Source organism: Oncorhynchus clarkii, unplaced genomic scaffold (genome assembly GCF_045791955.1).
Source record: "Oncorhynchus clarkii lewisi isolate Uvic-CL-2024 unplaced genomic scaffold, UVic_Ocla_1.0 unplaced_contig_4443_pilon_pilon, whole genome shotgun sequence".
In the NCBI taxonomy this organism is placed as follows: Eukaryota; Metazoa; Chordata; class Actinopteri; order Salmoniformes; family Salmonidae; genus Oncorhynchus; species Oncorhynchus clarkii.
In genome coordinates this window covers 24,140-51,199 of record NW_027258343.1, presented here as the reverse complement: position 1 = coordinate 51,199, position 27,060 = coordinate 24,140, and the positions used below count along the sequence as shown (strand labels likewise).

At 41.8% G+C, this 27,060-nt stretch overlaps 3 protein-coding genes across 4 annotated transcripts; 1 reads left to right on the top strand and 2 right to left on the bottom strand.

Moving 5' to 3' along the window:
• Nucleotides 1–481: 481 nt before the first annotated feature.
• On the bottom strand, nucleotides 482–14,677 carry LOC139396720 (uncharacterized). Its single transcript, XM_071143679.1, has 8 exons — nucleotides 14,558–14,677; nucleotides 6,747–6,848; nucleotides 6,350–6,407; nucleotides 5,958–6,105; nucleotides 5,828–5,864; nucleotides 1,514–5,595; nucleotides 1,237–1,324; nucleotides 482–973 (listed from the first exon to the last, which is right to left on the bottom strand). The coding sequence occupies exons 1-6, from the start codon at nucleotides 14,675–14,677 to the stop codon at nucleotides 5,251–5,253; spliced, it is 810 nt and encodes a 269-aa protein (XP_070999780.1). The 3' UTR covers nucleotides 482–973; nucleotides 1,237–1,324; nucleotides 1,514–5,250.
• Nucleotides 14,678–15,994: 1,317 nt separating this feature from the next.
• LOC139396718 (platelet binding protein GspB-like) lies at nucleotides 15,995–19,134 on the bottom strand. The gene is made up of 4 exons (XM_071143678.1): nucleotides 18,871–19,134; nucleotides 16,858–18,669; nucleotides 16,593–16,668; nucleotides 15,995–16,327 (listed from the first exon to the last, which is right to left on the bottom strand). The coding sequence occupies exons 1-4, from the start codon at nucleotides 19,132–19,134 to the stop codon at nucleotides 16,176–16,178; spliced, it is 2,304 nt and encodes a 767-aa protein (XP_070999779.1). The 3' UTR covers nucleotides 15,995–16,175.
• A 652-nt stretch (nucleotides 19,135–19,786) lies between these two features.
• LOC139396716 (serine-rich adhesin for platelets-like) lies at nucleotides 19,787–26,667 on the top strand. Of its 2 annotated transcripts, XM_071143676.1 has the most exons (9): nucleotides 19,787–20,389; nucleotides 20,617–20,718; nucleotides 21,066–21,123; nucleotides 21,342–21,489; nucleotides 21,585–21,621; nucleotides 21,854–22,137; nucleotides 22,386–25,935; nucleotides 26,126–26,213; nucleotides 26,477–26,667. In XM_071143676.1, the coding sequence occupies exons 1-9, from the start codon at nucleotides 20,375–20,377 to the stop codon at nucleotides 26,626–26,628; spliced, it is 4,434 nt and encodes a 1,477-aa protein (XP_070999777.1). In that variant the 5' UTR covers nucleotides 19,787–20,374; the 3' UTR covers nucleotides 26,629–26,667. The 2 variants fall into 2 exon arrangements, with proteins under 2 accessions (XP_070999777.1, XP_070999776.1); XM_071143675.1 differs by having other exon boundaries at nucleotides 19,787–20,718.
• The last annotated feature ends 393 nt before the right edge of the window (nucleotides 26,668–27,060 follow it).

The window sequence follows — 27,060 nt, the reverse complement described above, 5'->3', positions numbered from 1 at the left end:
AGCTTGACTTGCCACAGTGTGAAACATGTATGCTACCATATGTTACTAAAAAGAGCTGACAATATTATAAAATGTAATCCAGGAGTTTGTTTGAATTCTGGTTCTCTCACAACACAGGTCACTCAGAAAAGCATCTGTAGGCAGAAGCATGCTACATGTACATTTGGCATTTGAAAAAACTACAGCTGTGCTATGCTACCGAATGCAAAATGTATCTGTATCATAAAAGTGTAGTGCAATATTCCCTTTTTTTGCCACACACACATACTCTCTCTCACTAGGGACAAATGTTTTGGCTACTTGTCCAGAGAGGTTTGAGCTTTAGAAGTGGATCTGCAGCAAAAGTAGACCTTTATTGCCATCTACAGGTCAAAGGTCAGACTGGCATTCAGTAAAATGTAAACATGGGCGATCCACAGAAAATGGAAATGTGTGTGTTTCTGTTTGAGAAGTTAAACCAGTTAATTCCCTTATAACTGAGTGTCCTGCATCATGTATTATTTTATTGGTTGTAAATTAAATACGGTTTATTTTACAGTACATGTATTTTACACTGAATCATTGATATCTGGTTGAATGTTGGTTGTGGGACATTTCTGAAGTACTATGTGTGTGTGTTCAATGGGGGGGGGGGTGCATGTTCTATACATTATTCAGGACAACATTACTTTGTTAAGCCTACACCGTGACTATGACTGCATAATAAACTAAACTAAATATACTATGTATTTTCTATTCAAATGTGTTAACAGGGCAACACTAAAGAAGACAAAGGCCATCAATTCAATGCAAATATTACTGTATTAAAGGAAATTGTTGTATTAAGCTTGCTTTGAAAACCGTTTGAATGGCTTGGATAGGCCTATGGAGATGGTGGAAAACATCCTGATTAGAAGGGGACGTTTGCGAGGCTTCTCCTGTTGAGAGGTGGAGGGAAGACCCTCTGGGAGTCCAAATGTGGCAGGATGTGCCACTATGTTGGGCGACAGAAGAGAGAGAGTTGACATGCACTTTCATTTAGAAATGATGGTATATTGTATTCTTAGTTTCAACTCATTATTACTTTCACAAATAAATGAGAACCAGAATCTTGAGATTTGGAAACTAGAAATATTTTTACACAAGAGATTACTATCGATAATATATAATGTACTGTATATAGGGTTTAATATTTTTGCAATAGCAGCTTTGTACACCAATATCTCAAACAGTAAATGTCCTGCTGTATGGACTTACACATGATATCTTCAGCAGTAGTCTGGTCTTTGGATTCAGAATGGCGGGAATTCTTCTTGGAATCCTTCTTGTTTCCCATCATGAATGGCTAAAACAAAAACATGTCAAAACAACTGTCACAGCAGAACAATCTCACGGTAATAACGATCACATCTTACACACCAGCACAACAAGATTTATAAATGGTTTTGGAATTAATGGATGGTTTTACATTTTCTCTAAATAACATTGTTTACTCACATTGACACAATTGTTAACTTAAATAAGTGTGATGTACCTTTAAGTTGAATTTCAGTCTGGCAAGCCTTTGTAGGAAAGACAGCTTCCCTCTGGTAGCCTTCACATCTTCAGCCATGAGAAGAGCTTCTGGCCTGGTGGCTTCGAAATATGTTCTTGAGGCTGCTCTTGATGCCTCGTTACAACTGTGGAGAAGCTCCTTGCTCAATGACTTCACAAGAATCCTATTGAAAGTGGAGTCCTGAGTCGACACGGCCAGTTGGAGTATTTTCTCTGAGCCAAACTCCTTCAACAGATGTTTGTAGACGGTGCTGTATACTTTGTGACTCTTCAGGTTCTTGGGATAAGCTTGGGTCTCAGAGCAGCCTGACCATGCACAGAAGGAAGCTATAACTTTTGGAATCAGGTCTTGTGACGTGCGTGTGACGTCAGTTGGGTACAGATCAGTTTGGGTTTGTATTTTTGACAGAAGTCTCACCACTAACATGCTGATGAGGCCGGTGAAGTCATCATCACCGACTAAGTTGTCAGTGGATGGGGTTGAAAGCAAAGCAACATCCGGGCTGGTTGAATTCTGATCACAAACAATGCTCTGAGGTACACCGAAACAACTGATGGTATCCCTTTCCTCAGCATCTATGTTGGCCTCAAAGCCTCGTGCAGCATTGGAGGTCCCACTTGTTGTCATGCTGATGGCGGAGAAAGATGGCAGAGGGTAGGACTTACCACTCAGTAGACTGCCTATATCAGTTACAGTTCCGGTTGGAGATGACCCTCTGCTTTGTGCATCAGAAACCACAGAGTCCATGACCTGGCTTACCATTACTTTGGTAAACAGGCTGACTGTGTCACTAAATGCTGATGTAGAAAAAGAACATGAAATCCTATCTTCAGATACGCTAGCCGGCACACTAACTCCCTGAGCCAAACTCATTGAAGCTGTAGAGGGCACAAGGCTAGGAAGTAAGAGGCGCTTCACAGACTCCTCTGCAAAAAGCTGAACCAGCTTGTAAGCTGTGGGCTTCCCCACCGTTTTGTCATTCCTCTTCAGCTCAGTAAGGACTGTATCGGATGCACTCTTTCCAGCCGCCACTGTCAGAACCAGAGGGGTCAAGTTGCTCTCAGAAATGATGCGGTTGACTTGGTGAGTAAGATCACGTGAGAGAGCACCAATCCTACCCTGAGATATGAGCTCCTCCAGTCTTGCTATTGCAGCTGTTAGATCAGGGTGGAATGCAACCTCCCCTTCTTCCTCTGGATGTACCTCCTTTATGATGGTATCCACTATTGCAGACATGCTTTCCCTGGCATCACACACCAATGTTTTTGGCTTAGTAGATTTGCCCATGTCGATGACTGAGCATCTCACAATGGGCTGAGTAATACTCTCTGGTAAATCAGAAGAGATGGGAGTGCCAGGGAGTGAAAATTCCCACTTTGACTTCTTTGATCTGGCAGATGAGGATGACAACGAGGAGGAAGAACGCTGTGGCGCTTCATAGATCAGTTCCTCACCACATTCACTGCTTACCCTTTCAACATCCTTCAGCATCATTCCAACCACATTCTCTATTTGTGAAAGCGCAGTCACCGTTTGGTCAGATTTTGACAGCTCTTTCTGAATTGAAACCAGAATATGGCTGAGGGTCTTTTTGGCTTGAGCCGTTGTTGCTTTGACTTGATTTTGCCATGTAAAATAATTCTTCATCTTTGTCTTCACATTGTGGTAAATAGTCTTTGAAGTTGTCCAGATCTTCTTCTCAGATACTTCCAAACCAGACTGTGAGCCTTTGGGTGTGGCCTCAGTGTACTCTGAGGTTTTCTCATCACTCTGTTGAAGCATAGAGTCTGCCTGCCATAGAGTAGTAGAAGACTCTGTGGGTGGGAAAAGGCTCTTCATGTCATTTGTAATTGATCCAACAATTTCAAAAGCAGATATATCTGTATGCCTTAAGGAAATTGTTGATTTTGCTGGCAACATCTGAGAATCTGTCTGGCTGGAACTGACTTTGCTGGGAAAGCTACTGACTGATTTGATCAGTATTTTTCGCACTTCGTTGGTAGCGTTCATCTGGAACTCCTCACTGCAGAGTTTCTCAATGACTGAGGCTGGAGTATCTCTTAATCCTTCCAACCATGAAGAACCAGACACAGGCATGTCTTCTAGATAAGACATGACACTGTCCAAAAAGCCACAGACTTCAAGGGAGTTGTAAGAGGAACCCTCTGCAACAGATGATGTGCATTCCAAATCTGCCACCTCTGACCTATACATGGTCACAATCTGGGACAAGACCTCTTTGGTGCAGGGCACCGTGTTGGAATCACAGAGAGACAGTAATGGTTGAGAGTTCTCACTTTGGCATTTACGGAGAGAACCAAGTCCTGTTGAGTTGACCACTTGCAGTATTGCCTCACTCTTACTGGTTTCAGGTTGCTCTGGTGTTTTCTCTCCTACAGAGTCAGTTGAATCACATCCATCAGATAAAGAAGATGAACTACGTTCTGATATAGGGGATTCACTCCTACATGGGGAAGGCAAGCTCAGGATTGAAACAGGCAGATCACTGGAGTCAGTATGCTCCAGAAGCACAGCACTGGAGTCAGCTTTTTCCATAAGTTCTTCCCCTTGGACTGGAGCTCCACCCATTCTGAGGAACAATGTCTCCAGCTTTGCCTGAAGTCTCTCGCAGAGTCTACGAGCTGCATGGAAGGGTTTCCGCTTTTTCGTACAGTGTCCCTCTTGGGTATCTCTCTGGGTGCTTGTTGGCTGATCTAATTCAGCATACTGCACAATGTCCTTGACATCTTCAACAAAGTTATCAATTATTTGTGATGCCTCAGATTCTACTTTGGTCTGTATGAGCTCAGTGGCCGCAGAATCAAGGAACCTGTCAGATGGGCTAGATGCATTCATCAAGCTTGGAGTGGTACTAAACGAATGAGAAGGTTGAACCATACCAGAGATATCGCTCATTAACCTTCTCACAAGAATTACACTCACAGCCTTTGAGGCTTTGGTCTTGAACTTCACACTAAACAGAGTGCCAAGATTTTGCATCATTGCTTTGCAAGATGTACATATTATGTTCAGCTCCTCTGGAACAGGAGAGTCTTCAACATCCAGGTGCTCCACTACAAGGTCACTGCCAGATGCCAACATTTTAACTTTCACAGCCACTTCTCGAAAAACCTTAGCCAATTCCGGATCTTCTTTTTCCAATTCACCCACCATCTCTGCGATAACAGTCATCACTTCTTCTGTTGCAGGTGGAATGCATGACTCTAATACAGAGGTAGAGCTCTGGTCCTCTGGGGTGGTGTGATCATCAAAACATTTCTGGACCATGTTGACCATTTGTTCAGCGGCCTGGGTACCAGAAGAAATAGGGGAGGACCGCCCTGAAATGGCTCTGCTGATGGTCGCAGAGAGGGCAGAGTTAAGCTGTTCGACCACCACCTTGATAAGACCAACAGTCAGCTCAGGTGGGCAAGAGGACAGGATATTATGATCAGACAGTTGCTCCTGGACACTTTTGATGATTCTGTCCTCTGTCATTCCCAGGAGGACTTTCACTGAGGTCTGGGAACTTTAAAACGAACAAGCAAAGCATGATAATTCCTGTCTTAACTTGGCAAATCGGTCAAGCGTTGTAATTTTAGTATTCTAAATATCTACATGTCCTTTTGATCGCTTTACATGCTCATTCATTTGAATATGCTCAAAGGCTGATACATTACATTTTGTACTACATCAGATAGAGTAAATTGCATTGGCTAACACTGGGATAGATGATCTCGGTGAAATCCATACATGAAAACCTTGAGGGGAACATACCTCTTAGAAGAGGGTGTTAGGGACCTGAGATGTTGAGCCCCTGTGCCGCCCTTATACATTTTCTTCGCCAGATATCTAACTTCCTGGATGAGCTCCAGTCTTTCCTGATCAAAGGCAGCAAAGGATCTTGCGCTGCCACCCCTCTTGGGTGAGTCAGTGTCGTCGTCAGCAAAGTCCTTTACCCCAAGTACGCGGGCCAGGGCTGGCAGCAGGATCTGCAGGGTGGTCTGTGCGATGAAGGTTACAATTGTCTTGCACAATTTGGCAAGCTGTTCCTTCGTCATCTGTTTTGAACAAACAGAACAAAAACAGTCTTTTCAATGGAACTGTGATGTAAAGTATTCTAGATCGAACAGAATGCATTTGATCAACATTGTTATTCTTGTCTGTGACTGAATTCAAAGTTTGATGAAGTCTGACAGAGAACATGAATAACAGAATATGACTTGATGGCTAATCTCTGAATTCAACAGATCATTGACACATCAAAGGTCAAAGGCAGGTAGGGAAACTTACAGGGTTTTTTAGTCCTTTGTAGATCACTTGCCACTGCCTAGAAAATTTTAAATAAGTGTTTTAGTTAGTGTTTAGTTCCCACTGCACAATATTTCATAAATGTTGAACATTACAGAAAAACTTAACATACTCATCAGTAAGATTGCGCAGGAATGAGATGAGGATTGGGTAGGAGTATTCCATCTCATCCTTGTTGCCTGGGCCGAATGCAGCCTGAACAGCTTTCTTCTCCAGGAGCTCAATTACAGATCCTCTATCCAGGTGTTTATTCCTGGAGACTAAAGATGTGATTACCGTAGAGGAAGTAGAAACAAAATTAAAGAGAAATCAGAAGTTTTATCTCTTAATACTCCGATTTCATTGTTTTAGGGTTTTAGAATAGGCCTATTTGAATAAAGCTATCTATGTGACCTTTCTTACTGATTACAGTAGACTACAGTTTCATTGAAAATGGATAATACAACCTGCACATCACAGACAGAATAGAGAAACAATGTAGTACTACAGAGGTAAATCTCTGACCTGCATCGTTGTCAGTGCTCAGCTTCCTTGACTTCTTGCCACTCCTCTTACTTTTTGCCTAGGATAGAACAGAACAGATTCTAGATCTCAAATGATGGCAGACATGTAACACCAGGGCCCGTATACATAAAGTTCATCAGATAAGGTGTGGGCTCAACCTTGCCCAAATAATTGTATTCATTATGATCGCAAATGCAAAACTGATCCTAGATAAGCACTCCTACTCTGAGACAATTTATGAATAGCCAGGTCAAAGCAGCTCTTAAAACACGTTTTGAAAACAGCTACTACGTATGTTGTTATCTGAGATATATAGATATCTATGGTATGACTGCTATCAGGTACAGAGTGTAACCCAGTAGGCCTATTATGTGCTCTGTCACTCCTGCCATCTTACCTTCCTTCCCTTCTTGGCCTCCTCTTTCGGCGTGGCCACCGGTTCTTCCTCAACAACTTCCTTTCCTTCCCTCTGAGGATCACCATCCTCCCTCTGTGCTACCTGAAGGACAGACATTCCAATAAGTAATAATATGTCAATGTCAGAGTAGATCTGTGCAGAGGACATCATAAATAGAGCTACAGCCATATCAGAGCTAAGCTGGTGAATTTATAAAGAATGGTACATTTGCTTTACAATATGTTATAGCTTTTTACAAGAAATATCCGCTTATATTGCTTTACCCTTTTTTACTTTCCCCCCATATTGTATGAAGTAATTTAGCTTACCTTTTCTTCATCCATTCAAGCTATTTTATATCTCAAAAAGCATGTCCTTGTCTGTGTTGGTTACATTCAAGTTGAGTTCAGGTCGAGAGTGAGGACAATATTGCAGGCAGGGACTGTAATTTAGGGCTACATGCTACGTCATGGAACGTTAGACCTTTATGACATCACAAATAGTATTTTTTAGGAAGAGCGCGGAAAAGGTTTTATCTACAGAGTTTAAGTGTTTATGTTGCCCACGTCATCATGTGATGCTGTGAGCAAACAATTTATGCCCAGCCTTCCTAGATAGGCCTGGGCTGCATAACACTATGAATCTGGGAAAACATAACTATTAAAAAAAAGTTTTACAGTGCAAAAATAGCGTAGGCCTACTTGTGTACTATTCAAATCCACACTAAAGCCACACCTCTTCACACAGACGTACCCAGATTCTGTTGTTTTAGCTTTAACCTCTGTTAAATTCACTTCCCTGGTTAATCTGTCATCATGTTTCGTGTTCTCCATGGTTAATCTGTCTCTATGTTTAGTGCACTTTAATATAGCCTGTTTACTTATTTGAATGTTTGATTATATTTCTTTTTATCCTGCAGATTTTGTTGTGGATTTAAATTGACTTTGGGTGTCTTGAAAATCACTTAAAATAGCACTGTTGGGGATCACGTGACCCTTGGACGAGATGGCCGCATGAACTAAGAGCTCCGCACAAGTAGTTTCCAATTCCTAATCTTACCTCCACTCCAAGTTCAAACTCATTTAGCTTTAGTAAGAAAAAGTCATGGCGGCGACACTATGGGTGACATTTTTACCCGGACTCGAGTATTAGCGACGGAAAAAGCCTCCAAGAAGAAGCTAGCTTCAGAAAAAACTAGCGCCATTAGCAAGAGAACCCGCTCCCCCACGAGGCACAACGAATGCCAACCTCGCACTCTGTCGAAGACATCCTTTCTGAGTTGAGATCCCAACGTACAGAACTAAACACTAAATTAGATGCCATTAACTCTCAGCTCAGTGCGATAGGGGGCAAGGTGACAACCCTGGAAAACGCTTTGCCTGACATCAACAACAAGATAACCATAAACGCGGGGCGCCTGGACGAGGGGGGCGAATCCTATCCATGGAAAACTTATTGACAGATGCCATGGAAACAATAGCATATGCTAAAAAGAAAATCGAGCATCTGGAAGAGAAAACAGAGGACCTGGAAAACAGGGGGCGAAGGAATAATTGTGTTCTATTCAATCTGGGCGAAAAAGAAGAGGGAAACAACCACCGCGCCCAATCACCATACGTTTCCTGAGATTCACCGACAAGGAACGAGTCCTACAGGCGGCGAAAAACAACACCATCACAGTGGGAAACGCCAAACTCGCTTTACACCAGGACCTGTCAGCTGGAATACGCCGAAAGCGCCGAGAATTTGACGAAGTGAAGAAATACTCCATTGACCGAGGCATCTTCAGGGGATTCAAATACCCAAACGAGCTCAGGATTCTTCACCAAGGAGCCTTGCGACACTTCAAAACTCCCGAAGAGGCAAAACGTTTTTTGAAAGACAATCCTGGCCAATGAGAAACAGACCAATGACTAAATGCGATTAATGCCGTTACTAAAGGAGGTAAGACGACATGTAGCCGATATCCAGAGACCCACCCCCTAAAGGTCATTATAGCCGTCCAATTTATATTTATTTTCCTTTAACTGAGAGGGATGGGCTTTATAGCCTAACCTAGGCCTACTAATGTTTCAGCCTACTTTTATTTCCCTGTTTTTTTGTTGTTGTTGCTATTATTACTTGGGGTTCCCTATGTCCCTCGGGGGAGGTATATGTAGGCTTGGCTATTGATTTTATTTTTCTCCCCTCTTTTACTGTGGTCTGGACGAGGGCAACTATGTTATTTACTCAATGCGGGGTGGAGAGGATGAGGCATTTCTTTGGTGGGGAGAGGGAGACGTTGTGCGTTGCTAACTGTTCCCGGTTTTTGTTTTATTCGGAACACAGAATTGAGACTGAGCGGGGGGGGTAATAGATCCAACGGGATGTGTCGAGTTGTTTGGGAACTCGGCTGGGGTGTTCAGAGATTATTATTTTATGTACACCATTTATTTTCCTTTTATGTGAACGCAGCTGTAATTACTATCCATTTTTACCCAGCGATGACTTGCACTAAAGTTCGATTACTGCTCGATGACGATGACTAGTACCTTGAATCTATTGACATGGAACTGCCATGGTCTAGGGCATGCAATAAAACGAAAAAAGATACTATGTGCTCTAAAAAAGGAAAAAGCAGACATCGCTATTACAAGAGACACACTTCTGTGATGCTGAACATGCCAAACTCCGCAGAGCTTGGGTGGGACAGGTGTATTTCTCATCTTTCAAATCAAACAGTAGAGGCACAGCCATACTTATCCATAAAAATGTTCCATTCATAATTGACAAAAACATATCTGATCCGGAGGGGAGATTTATTTTGATAACTGGGTCACTATATGGTCAACCAATTACTATATTAAACATATACGCCCCTAACACAGATACTCCTGCCTTCATTGTCAAAAATTATAACCCTGTTCAATGAGCATTGTGTCTCCTAGGCGTGGTGGCCGGAGATTTAATTGTACCCTTAACCCAACCCTAGACAAATCATCTCAAGTCCCCACCACAAATCCTAGATCTGCAAAGATGTTGAACTCTCTTACTAAAGAGATGGGACTGATAGATATCTGGAGAGAGACTAATAGCTCATCTATGGACTATACATACTACTCTAATGTCCATAACACCTACTCCCGTATAGATTACATTTTTATCCCAAAGAGTTTCATAAATTCAGCCACTTGTACAATCGGACCCATAGCACTTTCAGATCACGCCTTTGTCCACCTCCGCTTTGACCTCTGCAAAAACATCCCGAGGTCAAAGAGCTGGAAATTCAACACCTCCATGCTATCAAACGAAGCGTTCCATACATTGGTAACTACATGGATAGACAACTACACACAAGACAATAAAGATTCTCCTGTTTCTCCGGCCACAATGTGGGACGCTGCTAAAGCCACACTAAGAGGTCATCTAATTGCATATGCTTCCTCTAAGAAAAAAGCAATGGAAGCACACAGGCTAGATCTTGAGAGGGAGCTGGAATGCTGTGAAAAAATACATAAACAATCCCTAGACAGCACCTCCTGGAGTCATCTTAAAGCATCCAAAGCCAAACTGAATTTGGACTACACTCGGGAGATAAAAAAAAAAAGTTTTCTTTACTAAACAGAAATACCATGAGTATAGCAATAGGCCCAGTAGATTGCTTGCTTACCAATTAAAAAAGGAGCAGTCAGAGCGTACAATCATGGCTATCCGAACAGCAGAGGACGAGGTCACATATGACCCAAAAAAGATCCATTTAACTTTTCATGGTTTTTACTGCAAACTATATACCTCTGAGAGAAAACACACGGAGGCAGAACTCCACTCTTTCCTAGAGGGAATCTCGCTACCTAAACTATCAGAGACCGACCAAGAAGATCTCAACTCCCCCTTCACTCCTGAGGAGATCCTGGAGGCAATTACCTCCATGCCACCTAATAAGTCCCCAGGCCCAGATGGATTCCCCAGAGAGTTCTACAAAGCTTTTTGGCCCCAGCTCAGCCCTATCTTCATGCCAATGCTGGAGGATTTTTGCAAAAACGGAGTTCTCTCAGACTCAATGCACACAGCTCGCATTACAGTGTTGCTAAAAAAAGACAAGGACCCCCTATCCTGCTCGTCCTTCCGGCCCATAAGCTTGTTGGATTTCGACTATAAAATAATTACCAAATTGCTCGCCAAAAGACTTAACACTCTTCTTCACAAAATAATAAAAGCGGACCAAACTGGATTTATTAGAGACAGATACTCTTCTGATAACATTCGCCGTCTTTTTGATATTATTGATCAAGTAAACGCACAGAAGACCCCTGTCCTACTGGCTTCACTGGATGCTGAGAAGGCGTTTGACAGGATGGAGTGGAGCTTTCTGTTTTCAGTCTTAGAAAAGTTCAATATGGGCCCAAATTTTATTAAATGGATCAAATCACTATACTCTCATCCAAATGCCATGGTGACTACTAATGGACTGAACTCTGACAGATTCCCTCTGGAACGGGGCACAAGACAAGGGTGCTCGCTGTCCCCGCTGCTCTACTTGTTGGGGGCGGAGCCTCTGGCAGAGCTGATAAGGAGCAATCCAAGTATTATGGGTGTTTCTGCAGGCGGCCTGCAGCACAAGATTTCGCTTGTGGGACTGTAAGAAATACCTGGGCATTTCCTCCCAAATATGTTCTCACTCGCCTATAGTGGGCAACCCAGACTTGCCAAAAGCCCTGAGGGAGGCCAACTTTAATCTTTGGCATACTCTAGGAATCAGGACCTTTTCAGACCTATTTCATCAGAAAACCACTACACTGAAATCCTTTCAAGAGCTCTGCAGTGAATTCGATGTGCCAAGATCCCATTTTTTCAAATATCTTCAAATTAGACATGTAATTTCCTCATTTACCTCCAAGAGGAGGTTTAGAACTCAGTTGAATGAAGTTGAAACCCTTCTTGTCACAGCACAATCCATTAAAGGCAAAATATCTTACATCTATAGACTCCTTTCTGAGAAAGGAAGCTCCTCCTTTACTCCTTTGAAAATAATCTGGGAAAAGGACCTTGGTCTGACTATCAGTGATGAGTTATGGGCGGAGGTTTGCGACAGGGTATACTGCTCCTCTACCAGTGTAAAAATGAAAGAATCTAATTACAAATTTTTGTACACATTTTATTATACTCCTTTGAGACTCCATAGAATGAAAACAGATATGTCTCCTAACTGTAAAAGATGTACCTCTGAAAGTGGAGCCTATATGCATGTATTTTGGAGCTGTAGGGAGATTGCCAGATTCTGCTAAGAAATGTATTCTTCTATTGTGGGCCTCAAATACCCCTCCTACATTTAAAATGTGGATTGACCAGATTGTTGACTTTCTTCCTCTTGAAAAGCTCACTTATGACCTCCACAAGAGACAGCCCAAGTTTGATAGACTCTGGTCTTCACTATTCAACTATATTTCAAACTGGACAGAGTGAACGGGGTGACTAGGGAAATGCGTAAGGTGTAAGGTACTGTAAAACCTAAAAACGAATTATTGGCCCGTCGTCTCAGCGAATGCTTGAAATAGCTGATAAGAACCTTGATAGTGCTGCTGCAAGTGTTAAATGTTTTTTTTGTGTGTTTTTATTTTAATTTCGTTTTTGAGTACGTGTGCACCAAGGAAAATAAATGCTTTTATTTGACTTTATCATTCATTTTAATTGTATTTTTATTTTTTCATATGTATTATTATTTTTTGACTTTCTTTTTTTAAAGCCTGTGAATGTGGAATGTGTTTTGTTGGTTGATTGAAAAACAAGAAAACTTAATAAAACTTTAAATTGAAAAAAAAAAAAATAGCACTGTTGTTCTAATCGTCAGATCGCAGGTATTCTGATCTTCACTGTCCATGGTGCTGAATCTGGCTGGGTAGATTCGTTTGAATGCTGAAAACTTGTTTGCCTACATTTAAAGGCCCTGTGAAGTCAAAATAATTGTATTTCATATTGTACAACAGCTGATGAAACTAACACTGTAAATGTGTTTTACAAAAATGTGATCGGGGTTGCTTCCTGATAGTTCTGGTTGAAAATACGGAGCATGTTCCTCTGCCCAGGCCTTGCTGACACTTGCCAGATCTTACACTGCCTGGATAGGTATTTTGTGTGTCAGCTAACCACATCATATGTTATAGCAATCTGTCAGTCGATGACACAATGGATGACTTGGCACACAACCATTGGTTGATGCATGCAACACCTGAGCAGGGACACATTCTTTTCACAGCACTTCAATGCAAAGTAATTTTCGTAGAAGGTTTGGAGAGCATTTTCACTAACCCTAACCCTTTTCCTAACCTTAACCTCATTTTCCTAACCTGCTACGAAAAATTCACTTCGATGTTGAAGTGCCATGAAAAGAGAGTTTCTCACATCTATACAGCACCTTCTAATCAGCAGGTTTGCATGGGCGAGAGTTTTGGCTTTCCATGGCGACATCACCATGTGTAAATTGGTTTATAGACCAACGACAAAGAGAGTGCCAATAACAGCTAGTTTTAATTTCCCCTCCACACTGACCACTCCCAGACAGTCCTAGCAAAATTATTGCTTGAGAAAGTTTTTTTTGCAAAAAATACATTTTTGACCATTTTCATCGTAATCTATTACAGTAAGGTACTTAATTGTTACCCAAAAATGATTTGATATTGATATAAAAACGTCTGCTTTGGGCCTTAAAAAGATATGTGCACTACATACTCAGAAATCACATATATTGACATTTTAGAATGTATTTTATCAAGAAAGTAAGTTATACATGTCTTTTTTAATCTTACTCTTAGTTGCAAATAATTAATTTGGCTGTGGTTCATTTGATTTTCAGCACAACCCTGTTTGATAACGTATAGTATTATAGTGACTTCTTGTGGTAAAATGTCAAACTCACAACTAAACTCATTAAAATTGAGGTTTTCTTTACCCTGTCTTATCAAACAGTGCAACATTTGACTGATGAAATAGTATTCTTCTACAATTCTTACACTTCTAGATGCAAAATACAAGTCACTATTCCAATACTGTTTGATTCTGCCATTTTTGAAATACTATTTACAAATATGAGCGTAAATGTCTGAGATCGAGACACCAACATTTAACATTTCAGTTAAAAACCCTTTGGATAATATCAACATTAATTACTTAACATCTTAACACATACACACCATGTAAATATCAATCAACAGAGGAACACATGCTACAAATAGTTAGTGACTACCTACCAGTCAATTAAATTAGATTATTCAGAAAAATAACATTGTTATAAGAGACAAATTGCCTTTAGACAACATAAATGACTGCATCTGGACACAGGTCAAAACTACTCTGCCGAGCTCAAGTTACCAGCTATGTATGGTTTCAACACTTACATTTATTGAGTTATTGAAAAGTATCCTACAAACATTGTTCGAATGTGAAAGTGATCAGGTTTTCTGAAACAGGTGTGTTTGTATTGAAGAACCCTGAGATTGTGGACAGTAGGACTTGTGTGAACAGGTGTGAACAGACTGAAGATAATGATGTTTTCCTTTCTCTGTCTTTCGAAACTCAGGAACAGTTTGAACGTTTTTTATTGTAATTTAAACAATGGTATGGATGATTAAGCTGGATCTTTCTCTCTGAATCAGGAGTGCACTTTCATTCTCCCAATTTTTCCAAAAGCCCAATCTGAGCAACCTTTGCTATAAACCCTGTCTTTCCCATTGTTGTTTCAAAAGTGGAAAATTATCAATTCGATAATCACACATAATGGGCATTTCACAGCCAAGACTTTTGATCCTTCCCATCAAGGCCATGTTGGCCAGTTTAACCTTCACCCGGTCCCTCTCTTCCGGAGTCCTCTTGGAGGTGCACTCCACAGTAGAGTCGGTCTCAAAGGAGATGGCTGGGACGTGAGTGAGCAGGTGGCCCCCAGCCTTCTCCTGGGCCATGGGCGTGGGAGTCTGCAGGACCAGCCCGTGCGTTGCTTGTTGATGTCAAAGGTAAAAGCTAAGAGGATACACACAAACATTGACCATACGTTAAACAGCCACCACTAACACTGAGTGGCTGCTGCCAACACACTGACACTGACTCAACTCCAGCCACTTTAATAATGGGAATTGATGGGAAATGATGTAAATATATCACTAGCCACTTTAAACAATGCTACCTTATATAATGTTACTTACCCTACATTATTCATCTCATATGCATACGTATATACTGTACTCTATATCATCGACTGTATCCTTATGTAATACATGTATCACTAGCCACTTTAAACTATGCCACTTTGTTTATATACTCATCTCATTTGTACATACTGTACTCGATACCATCTACTGTATCTTGCCTATGCTGCTCTGTACCATCACTCATTCATATATCCTTATGTACATATTCTTTATCCCCTTACACTGTGTACAAGACAGTTTTGGAATTGTTAGTTAGATTACTTGTTATTACTGCATTGTCGGAACTAGAAGCACAAGCATTTCGCTACACTCGCATTAACATCTGCTAACCATGTGTATGTGACAAATAAAATTTGATTTGATTTGACATATAACTTAATGTTGTTGCATGTAACTAACTAGCTTGACTTGCCACCGTGTGAAACATGTATGCTACCATATGTTACTAAAAAGAGCTGACAATATTATAAAATGTAATCCAGGAGTTTATGTTTGAATTCTGGTTCTCTCACAACACAAGTCACTCAGAAAAGCATCTGTAGGCAGAAGCATGCTACATGTACATTTGGCATTTGAAAAAACTACAGCTGTGCTATGCTACCGAATGCAAAATGTATCTGTATCATAAAAGTGTAGTGCAATATTCGCTTTTTTTGCCACACACACACACACACACACACATACTCTCTCTCACTAGGGACAAATGTTTTGGCTACTTGTCCAGAGAGGTTTGAGCTTTAGAAGTGGATCTGCAGCAAAAGTAGACCTTCATTGCCATCTACAGGTCAAAGGTCAGACTGGCATTCAGTAAAATGTAAACATGGGCGATCCACAGAAAATGGAAATGTGTGTGTTTGTTTCAGAAGTTAAACCAGTTAATTCCCTTATAACTGAGTGTCCTGCATCATGTATTATTTTATTGGTTGTAAATTAAATACGGTTTATTTTACAGTACATGTATTTTACACTGAATCATTGATATATGGTTGAATGTTGGTTGTGGGACATATCTGAAGTACTATGTGTGTGTGTTCAATGAATCACACTGTGTGTGTGTGGGTGGGGTGCATGTTCTATACATTATTCAGGACAACATTACTTTGTTTAGCCTACACCGTGACTATGACTGCATAATAAACTAAACTAAATATACTATGTATTTTCTAATCAAATGTGTTAACAGGGCAACACTAAAGAAGACAAAGGCCATCAATTCAATGCAAATATTACTGTATTAAAGGAAATTGTTGTATTAAGCTTGCTTTGAAAACCGTTTGAATGGCTTGGATAGGCCTATGGAGATGGTGGAAAACATCCTGATTATAAGGGGACGTTTGCGAGGCTTCTCCTGTTGAGAGGTGTAGGGAAGACCCTCTGGGAGTCCAAATGTGGCAGGATGTGCCACTATGTTGGGCGACAGAAGAGAGAGAGTTGACATGCACTTTCATTTAGAAATGATGGTATATTGTATTCTTAGTTTCAACTCATTATTACTTTCACAAATAAATGAGAACCAGAATCTTGAGATTTGGAAACTATATAAATAATTTTACATAAGAGATTACTATCGATAATATATAATGTACTGTATATAGGGTTTAATATTTTTGCAATAGCAGCTTTGTACACCAATATCTCAAACAGTAAATGTCCTGCTGTATGGACTTACACATGATATCTTCAGCAGTAGTCTGGTCTTTGGATTCAGAATGGCGGGAATTCTTCTTGTTTCCCATCATGAATGGCTAAAACAAAAACATGTCAAAACAACTGTCACAGCAGAACAATCTCACGGTAATAACGATCACATCTTACACACCAGCACAACAAGATTTATAAATGGTTTTGGAATTAATGGATGGTTTTACATTTTCTCTAAATAACATTGTTTACTCACATTGACACAATTGTTAACTTAAATAAGTGTGATGTACCTTTAAGTTGAATTTCAGTCTGGCAAGCCTTTGTAGGAAAGACAGCTTCCCTCTGGTAGCCTTCACATCTTCAGCCATGAGAAGAGCTTCTGGCCTGGTGGCTTCGAAAGATGTTCTTGAGGCTGCTCTTGATGCCTCGTTACAACTGTGGAGAAGCTCCTTGCTCAATGACTTCACAAGAATCCTATTGAAAGTGGAGTCCTGAGTCGACACGGCCAGTTGGAGTATTTTCTCTGAGCCAAACTCCTTCAACAGATGTTTGTAGACGGTGCTGTATACTTTGTGACTCTTCAGGTTCTTGGGATAAGCTTGGGTCTCAGAGCAGCCTGACCATGCACAGAAGGCAGCTATAACTTTTGGAATCAGGTCTTGTGACGTGCGTGTGACGTCAGTTGGGTACAGATCAGTTTGGGTTTGGATTTTTGACAGAAGTCTCACCACTAACATGCTGATGAGGCCGGTGAAGTCATCATCACCGACTAAGTTGTCAGTGGATGGGGTTGAAAGCGAAGCAACATCCGGGCTGGTTGAATTCTGATCACAAACAATGCTCTGAGGTACACCGAAACAACTGATGGTATCCCTTTCCTCAGCATCTATGTTGGCCTCAAAGCCTCGTGCAGCATTGGAGGTCCCACTTGTTGTCATGCTGATGGCGGAGAAAGATGGCAGAGGGTAGGACTTACCACTCAGTAGACTGCCTATATCAGTTACAGTTCCGGTTGGAGATGACCCTCTGCTTTGTGCATCAGAAACCACAGAGTCCATGACCTGGCTTACCATTACTTTGGCAAACAGGCTGACTGTGTCACTAAATGCTGATGTAGAAAAAGAACATGAAATCCTATCTTCAGATACGCTAGCCGGCACACTAACTCCCTGAGCCAAACTCATTGAAGCTGTAGAGGGCACAAGGCTAGGAAGCAAGAGGCGCTTCACAGACTCCTCTGCAAAAAGCTGAACCAGCTTGTAAGCTGTGGGCTTCCCCACCGTCTTGTCATTCCTCTTCAGCTCAGTAAGGACTGTATCGGATGCACTCTTTCCAGCCGCCACTGTCAGAACCAGAGGGGTCAAGTTGCTCTCAGAAATGATGCGGTTGACTTGGTGAGTAAGATCACGTGAGAGAGCATCAATCCTACCCTGAGATATGAGCTCCTCCAGTCTTGCTATTGCAGCTGTTAGATCAGGGTGGAATGCAACCTCCCCTTCTTCCTCTGGATGTACCTCCTTTATGATGGTATCCACTATTGCAGACATGCTTTCCCTGGCATCACACACCAATGCTTTTGGCTTAGTAGATTTGCCCATGTCGATGACTGAGCATCTCACAATGGGCTGAGTAATACTCTCTGGTAAATCAGAAGAGATGGGAGTGCCAGGGAGTGAAAATTCCCACTCTGACTTCTTTGATCTGGCAGATGAGGATGACAACGAGGAGGAAGAACGCTGTGGCGCTTGATAGATCAGTTCCTCACCACATTCACTGCTTACCCTTTCAACATCCTTCAGCATCATTCCAACCACATTCTCTATTTGTGAAAGCGCAGTCACCGTTTGGTCAGATTTTGACAGCTCTTTCTGAATTGAAACCAGAATATGGCTGAGGGTCTTTTTGGCTTGAGCCGTTGTTGCTTTGACTTGATTTTGCCATGTAAAATAATTCCTCATCTTTGTCTTCACATTGTGGTAAATAGTCTTTGCAGTTGTCCAGATCTTCTTCTCAGATACTTCCAAACCAGACTGTGAGCCTTTGGGTGTGGCCTCAGTGTACTCTGAGGTTTTCTCATCACTCTGTTGAAGCATAGAGTCTGCCTGCCATAGAGTAGTAGAAGACACTGTGGGTGGGAAAAGGCTCTTCATGTCATTTGTAATTGATCCAACGATTTCAAAAGCAGTTATATCTGTATGCCTTAAGGAAATTGTTGATTTTGCTGGCAACATCTGAGAATCTGTCTGGCTGGAACTGACTTTGCTGGGAAAGCTACTGACTGATTTGATCAGTATTTTTCGCACTTCGTTGGTAGCGTTCATCTGGAACTCCTCACTGGAGAGTTTCTCAATGACTGAGGCTGGAGTATCTCTTAATCCTTCCAACCATGAAGAACCAGACACAGGCATGTCTTCTAGATAAGACATGACACTGTCCAAAAAGCCACAGACTTCAAGGGAGTTGTAAGAGGAACCCTCTGCAACAGATGATGTGCATTCCAAATCTGCCACCTCTGACCTATACATGGTCACAATCTGGGACAAGACCTCTTTGGTGCAGGGCACCATGTTGGAATCACAGAGAGACAGTAATGGTTGAGAGTTCTCACTTTGGCATTTACGGAGAGAACCAAGTCCTGTTGAGTTGACCACTTGCAGTATTGCCTCACTCTTACTGGTTTCAGGTTGCTCTGGTGTTTTCTCTCCTACAGAGTCAGTTGAATCACATCCATCAGATAAAGAAGATGAACTACGTTCTGATATAGGGGATTCACTCCTACATGGGGAAGGCAAGCTCAGGATTGAAACAGGCAGATCACTGGAGTCAGTATGCTCCAGAAGCACAGAAGGCAGCTAGCTATAACTTTAGTGTGGATTTGAATAGTACACAAGTAGGCCTACGCTATTTTTGCACTGTAAAACTTTTTTTTAAGTGTTATGTTTTCCCAGATTCATAGTGTTATGCAGCCCAGGCCTATCTAGGAAGGCTGGGCATAAATTGTTTGCTCACAGCATCACATGATGACGTGGGCAACATAAACACTTAAACTCTGTAGATTAAAGTTAATAGTAATCAAAACTAATTTCACCACGAAAGGAAGTGCAATCGAAATGAATGAAGAAGACAAGATAATTCTAGTGAGTTAATAAAATGACAAGGTGTTGCCTGTCAGCGTTGTAGACTATTGCCTCACAAGCCCGGGCTTTAGTGGCACTGGCATACGCGCTTGCCTCTGCACTGAAGGAGCCACCGAACGCGTCCGCGTTGCAGATCTCACTTTCTCCCGCTACAGTATGTCCTACAATGACATATTTGGTGGGGATTGGCAGCCAACAATAGGATTGGATTGGGACTAAATCAAAGAATAAAACGATATTGAAATGAATATTATTAACAAATATTTCCCAGAAGATTTTGGGTTCAACCTAAGGCTAACTAGGACAGATCAATCAACTTGATCCGACACAGTAAGCCTACATGTCATACGTAAGTAAATCCACAAGAGAGACAATATTGCAAAGGCAGGACCATGTTCGATGGAAGGCGTAGGGGTAGGCAATCGAAAACGTTTGACGGGGAAATTTCTGTCAATATTAGCTAGTTCTACTGAGTGGGCAAGTAACCTTTCCCGCGCTCTTCCTAAAAATACTATTTGTGATGTCATAAAGGTCTAACGTTCCATGACGTAGCATGTAGCCCTAAATTACAGTCCCTGCTTGCAATATTGTCCTCACTCTCGACCTGAACTCAACTTGAATGTAACCAACACAGACAAGGACATGCTTTTTGAGATATAAAATAGCTTGAATGGATGAAGAAAAGGTAAGCTAAATTACTTCATACAATATTGGGGGAAAGTAAAAAAGGGTAAAGCAATATAAGCGGATATTTCTTGTAAAAAGCTATAACATATTGTAAAGCAAATGTACCATTCTTTATAAAGTCACCAGCTTAGCACTGATATGGCTGTAGCTCTATTTATGATGTCCTCTGCACAGATCTACTCTGACATTGACATATTATTACTTATTGGAATGTCTGTCCTTCAGGTAGCACAGAGGGAGGATGGTGATCCTCAGAGGGAAGGAAAGGAAGTTGTTGAGGAAGAACCGGTGGCCACACCCAAAGAGGAGGCCAAGAAGGGAAGGAAGGTAAGATAGCAGTAGTGACAGAGCACATAATAGGCCTACTGGGTTACACTCTGTACCTGATAGCAACCATACCATAGATATCTATATATCTCAGATAACAACATACGTAGTAGCTGTTTTCAAAACGTGTTTTAAGAGCTGCTTTGACCTGGCCCATAGCCTATTCATAAATTGTCTCAGAGTAGGAGTGCTTATCTAGGATCAGTTTTGCATTTGAGATCATAATGAATACAACTATTTGGGCAAGGTTGAGCCCACACCTTATCTGATGAACTTTATGTATACGGGCCCTGGTGTTACATGTCTGACATCATTTGAGATCTGGAATCTGTTCTGTTCTATCCTAGGCAAAAAGTAAGAGGAGTGGCAAGAAGTCAACGAAGCTGAGCACTGACAACGATGCAGGTCAGAGATTTACCTCTGTAGTACTACATTGTTTCTCTATTCTGTCTGTGATGTGCAGGTTGTGCTATCCATTTTCAATGAAACTGTAGTCTACTGTAATCAGTAAGAAAGGTCACATAGATATCTTTATTCAAATAGGCCTATTCTAAAACCCTAAAACAATGAAATCAGAGTATTAAGAGATAAAACTTCTGATTTCTCGGCAATCACATCTTTAGTCTCCAGGAATAAACACCTGGATAGAGGATCTGTAATTGAGCTCCTGGAGAAGAAAGCTGTTCAGGCTGCATTCGGCCCAGGCAACAAGGATGAGATGGAATACTCCTACCCAATCCTCATCTCATTCCTGCGCAATCTTACTGATGAGTATGTTAAACGTTTTTCTGTAATGTTCAACATTTATGAAATATTGTGCAGTGGGAACTAAACACTAACTAAAACACTTATTTTACATTTTCTAGGCAGTGGCAAGTGATCTACAAAGGACTAAAAAAACCTGTAAGTTTCCCTACATGCCTTTGACCTTTGATGTGTCAATGATCTGTTGAATTCAGAGATTAGCCATCAAGTCATATTCTGTTATTCATGTTCTCTGTCAGACTTCATCAAACTTTGAATTCAGTCACAGACAAGAATAACAATGTTGATCAAATGCATTCTGTTCGATCTAGAATACTTTACATCACAGTTCCATTGAAAAGACTGTTTTTGTTCTGTTTGTTCAAAACAGATGACGAAGGAACAGCTTGCCAAATTGTGCAAGACAATTGTAACCTTCATCGCACAGACCACCCTGCAGATCCTGCTGCCAGCCCTGGCCCGCGTACTTGGGGTAAAGGACTTTGCTGACGACGACACTGACTCACCCAAGAGGGGTGGCAGTGCAAGATCCTTTGCTGCCTTTGATCAGGAAAGACTGGAGCTCATCCAGGAAGTTAGATATCTGGCGAAGAAAATGTATAAGGGCGGCACAGGGGCTCAACATCTCAGGTCCCTAACACCCTCTTCTAAGAGGTATGTTCCCCTCAAGGTTTTCATGTATGGATTTCACCGAGATCATCTATCCCAGTGTTAGCCAATGCAATTTACTCTATCTGATGTAGTACAAAATGTAATGTATCAGCCTTTGAGCATATTCAAATGAATGAGCATGTAAAGCGATCAAAAGGACATGTAGATATTTAGAATACTAAAATTACAACGCTTGACCGATTTGCCAAGTTAAGACAGGAATTATCATGCTTTGCTTGTTCGTTTTAAAGTTCCCAGACCTCAGTGAAAGTCCTCCTGGGAATGACAGAGGACAGAATCATCAAAAGTGTCCAGGAGCAACTGTCTGATCATAATATCCTGTCCTCTTGCCCACCTGAGCTGACTGTTGGTCTTATCAAGGTGGTGGTCGAACAGCTTAACTCTGCCCTCTCTGCGACCATCAGCAGAGCCATTTCAGGGCGGTCCTCCCCTATTTCTTCTGGTACCCAGGCCGCTGAACAAATGGTCAACATGGTCCAGAAATGTTTTGATGATCACACCACCCCAGAGGACCAGAGCTCTACCTCTGTATTAGAGTCATGCATTCCACCTGCAACAGAAGAAGTGATGACTGTTATCGCAGAGATGGTGGGTGAATTGGAAAAAGAAGATCCGGAATTGGCTAAGGTTTTTCGAGAAGTGGCTGTGAAAGTTAAAATGTTGGCATCTGGCAGTGACCTTGTAGTGGAGCACCTGGATGTTGAAGACTCTCCTGTTCCAGAGGAGCTGAACATAATATGTACATCTTGCAAAGCAATGATGCAAAATCTTGGCACTCTGTTTAGTGTGAAGTTCAAGACCAAAGCCTCAAAGGCTGTGAGTGAAATTCTTGTGAGAAGGTTAATGAGCGATATCTCTGGTATGGTTCAACCTTCTCATTCGTTTAGTACCACTCCAAGCTTGATGAATGCATCTAGCCCATCTGACAGGATCCTTGATTCTGCGGCCACTGAGCTCATACAGACCAAAGTAGAATCTGAGGCATCACAAATAATTGATAACTTTGTTGAAGATGTCAAGGACATTGTGCAGTATGCTGAATTAGATCAGCCAACAAGCACCCAGAGAGATACCCAAGTGGGACACTGTACGACAAAGCGGAAACCCTTCCATGCAGCTCGTAGACTCTGCGAGAGACTTCAGGCAAAGCTGGAGACATTGTTCCTCAGAATGGGTGGAGCTCCAGTCCAAGGGGAAGAACTTATGGAAAAATCTGACTCCAGTGCTGTGCTTCTGGAGCATACTGACTCCAGTGATCTGCCTGTTTCAATCCTGAGCTTGCCTTCCCCATGTAGGAGTGAATCCCCTATATCAGAACGTAGTTCATCTTCTTTATCTGATGGATGTGATTCAACTGACTCTGTAGGAGAGAAAACACCAGAGCAACCTGAAACCAGTAAGAGTGAGGCAATACTGCAAGTGGTCAACTCAACAGGACTTGGTTCTCTCCGTAAATGCCAAAGTGAGAACTCTCAACCATTACTGTCTCTCTGTGATTCCAACATGGTGCCCTGCACCAAAGAGGTCTTGTCCCAGATTGTGACCATGTATAGGTCAGAGGTGGCAGATTTGGAATGCACATCATCTGTTGCAGAGGGTTCCTCTTACAACTCCCTTGAAGTCTGTGGCTTTTTGGACAGTGTCATGTCTTATCTAGAAGACATGCCTGTGTCTGGTTCTTCATGGTTGGAAGGATTAAGAGATACTCCAGCCTCAGTCATTGAGAAACTCTCCAGTGAGGAGTTCCAGATGAACGCTACCAACGAAGTGCGAAAAATACTGATCAAATCAGTCAGTAGCTTTCCCAGCAAAGTCAGTTCCAGCCAGACAGATTCTCAGATGTTGCCAGCAAAATCAACAATTTCCTTAAGGCATACAGATATAACTGCTTTTGAAATCGTTGGATCAATTACAAATGACATGAAGAGCCTTTTCCCACCCACAGAGTCTTCTACTACTCTATGGCAGGCAGACTCTATGCTTCAACAGAGTGATGAGAAAACCTCAGAGTACACTGAGGCCACACCCAAAGGCTCACAGTCTGGTTTGGAAGTATCTGAGAAGAAGATCTGGACAACTGCAAAGACTATTTACCACAATGTGAAGACAAAGATGAGGAATTATTTTACATGGCAAAATCAAGTCAAAGCAACAACGGCTCAAGCCAAAAAGACCCTCAGCCATATTCTGGTTTCAATTCAGAAAGAGCTGTCAAAATCTGACCAAACGGTGACTGCGCTTTCACAAATAGAGAATGTGGTTGGAATGATGCTGAAGGATGTTGAAAGGGTAAGCAGTGAATGTGGTGAGGAACTGATCTATGAAGCGCCACAGCGTTCTTCCTCCTCGTTGTCATCCTCATCTGCCAGATCAAAGAAGTCAGAGTGGGAATTTTCACTCCCTGGCACTCCCATCTCTTCTGATTTACCAGAGAGTATTACTCAGCCCATTGTGAGATGCTCAGTCATCGACATGGGCAAATCTACTAAGCCAAAAACATTGGTGTGTGATGCCAGGGAAAGCATGTCTGCAATAGTGGATACCATCATAAAGGAGGTACATCCAGAGGAAGAAGGGGAGGTTGCATTCCACCCTGATCTAACAGATGCAATAGCAAGACTGGAGGAGCTCATATCTCAGGTTAGGATTGGTGCTCTCTCACGTGATCTTACTCACCAAGTCAACCGCATCATTTCTGAGAGCAACTTGACCCCTCTGGTTCTGACAGTGGCGGCTGGAAAGAGTGCATCCGATACAGTCCTTACTGAGCTGAAGAGGAATGACAAGACGGTGGGGAAGCACACAGCTTACAAGCTGGTTCAGCTTTTTGCAGAGGAGTCTGTGAAGCGCCTCTTGCTTCCTAGCCTTGTGCCCTCTACAGCTTCAATGAGTTTGGCTCAGGGAGTTAGTGTGCCGGCTAGCGTATCTGAAGATAGGATTTCATGTTCTTTTTCTACATCAGCATTTAGTGACACAGTCAGCCTGTTTACCAAAGTAATGGTAAGCCAGGTCATGGACTCTGTGGTTTCTGATGCACAAAGCAGAGGGTCATCTCCAACCGGAACTGTAACTGATATAGGCAGTCTACTGAGTGGTAAGTCCTACCCTCTGCCATCTTTCTCCGCCATCAGCATGACAACAAGTGGGACCTCCAATGCTGCACGAGGCTTTGAGGCCAACATAGATGCTGAGGAAAGGGATACCATCAGTTGTTTCGATGTACCTCAGAGCATTGTTTGTGATCAGAATTCAACCAGCCCGGATGTTGCCTCGCTTTCAACCCCATCCACTGGCAACTTAGTCGGTGATGATGACTTCACCGGCCTCATCAGCATGTTAGTGGTGAGACTTCTGTCAAAAATACAAACCCAAACTGATCTGTACCCAACTGACGTCACACGCACGTCACAAGACCTGATTCCAAAAGTTATAGCTTCCTTCTGTGCATGGTCAGGCTGCTCTGAGACCCAAGCTTATCCCAAGAACCTGAAGAGTCACAAAGTATACAGCACCGTCTACAAACATCTGTTGAAGGAGTTTGGCTCAGAGAAAATACTCCAACTGGCCGTGTCGACTCAGGACTCCACTTTCAATAGGATTCTTGTGAAGTCATTGAGCAAGGAGCTTCTCCACAGTTGTAACGAGGCATCAAGAGCAGCCTCAAGAACATCTTTCGAAGCCACCAGGCCAGAAGCTCTTCTCATGGCTGAAGATGTGAAGGCTACCAGAGGGAAGCTGTCTTTCCTACAAAGGCTTGCCAGACTGAAATTCAACTTAAAGGTACATCACACTTATTTAAGGTAACAATTGTGTCAATGTGAGTAAACAATGTTATTTAGAGAAAATGTAAAACCATCCATTAATTCCAAAACCATTTATAAATCTTGTTGTGCTGGTGTGTAAGATGTGATCGTTATTACCGTGAGATTGGTTCTGCTGTGACAGTTGTTTTGACATGTTTTTGTTTTAGCCATTCATGATGGGAAACAAGAAGGATTCCAATAAGAAATCCCGCCATTCTGAATCCAAAGACCAGACTACTGCTGAAGATATCATGTGTAAGTCCATACAGCAGGACATTTACTGTTTGAGATATTGGTGTACAAAGCTGCTATTGCAAAAATATTAAACCCTATATACAGTACATTATATATTATCGATAGTAATCTCTTATGTAAAATTATTTATAGTTTCCAAATCTCAAGATTCTGGTTCTCATTTATTTGTGAAATTAATAATGAGTTGAAACTAAGAATACAATATACCATCATTTCTAAATGAAAGTGCATGTCAACTCTCTCTCTTCTGTCGCCCAACATAGTGGCACATCCTGCCACATTTGGACTCCCAGAGGGTCTTCCCTCCACCTCTCAACAGGAGAAGCCTCGCAAACGTCCCCTTCTAATCAGGATGTTTTCCACCATCTCCATAGGCCTATCCAAGCCATTCAAACGGTTTTCAAAGCAAGCTTAATACAACAATTTCCTTTAATACAGTAATATTTGCATTGAATTGATGGCCTTTGTCTTCTTTATTGTTGCCCTGTTAACACATTTGATTAGAAAATACATAGTATATTTAGTTTAGTTTATTATGCAGTCATAGTCACGGTGTAGGCTTAACAAAGTAATGTTGTCCTGAATAATGTATAGAACATGCACCCTCCCACCCCCCCCACCCACACACACACACACACAGTGTGATTCATTGAACACACACACATAGTACTTCAGATATGTCCCACAACCAACATTCAACCATATATCAATGATTCAGTGTAAAATACATGTACTGTAAAATAAACCGTATTTAATTTACAACCAATAAAATAATACATGATGCAGGACACTCAGTTATAAGGGAATTAACTGGTTTAACTTCTGAAACAAACACACACATTTCCAT

Bases quoted from the DNA above. Each gene is read 5' to 3' on its own strand.
- LOC139396720 (XM_071143679.1), bottom strand. From the start codon at position 14,677: ATGGCCCAGGAGAAGGCTGGGGGCCACCTGCTCACTCACGTCCCAGCC. The intron at 6,849-14,557 runs GTTAAACTGGCC...TCTGTCCTTCAG, and splicing joins AAGAGAGGGACCGGGTGAAG to GTAGCACAGAGGGAGGATGG. The intron at 5,865-5,957 runs GTATGTTAAGTT...AAAATTTTCTAG, and splicing joins CTGCGCAATCTTACTGATGA to GCAGTGGCAAGTGATCTACA.
- LOC139396718 (XM_071143678.1), bottom strand. From the start codon at position 19,134: ATGGTGCCCTGCACCAAAGAGGTCTTGTCCCAGATTGTGACCATGTAT. The intron at 18,670-18,870 runs GTGCGAAAAATA...ACTCTATGGCAG, and splicing joins AGATGAACGCTACCAACGAA to GCAGACTCTATGCTTCAACA. The intron at 16,328-16,592 runs GTAAGTCCATAC...CGCCCAACATAG, and splicing joins TACTGCTGAAGATATCATGT to TGGCACATCCTGCCACATTT.
- LOC139396716 (XM_071143675.1), top strand. From the start codon at position 20,530: ATGGCTGTAGCTCTATTTATGATGTCCTCTGCACAGATCTACTCTGAC. The intron at 21,490-21,584 runs GTATGTTAAACG...TACATTTTCTAG, and splicing joins CTGCGCAATCTTACTGATGA to GCAGTGGCAAGTGATCTACA. The intron at 25,936-26,125 runs GTACATCACACT...TTTTTGTTTTAG, and splicing joins GACTGAAATTCAACTTAAAG to CCATTCATGATGGGAAACAA.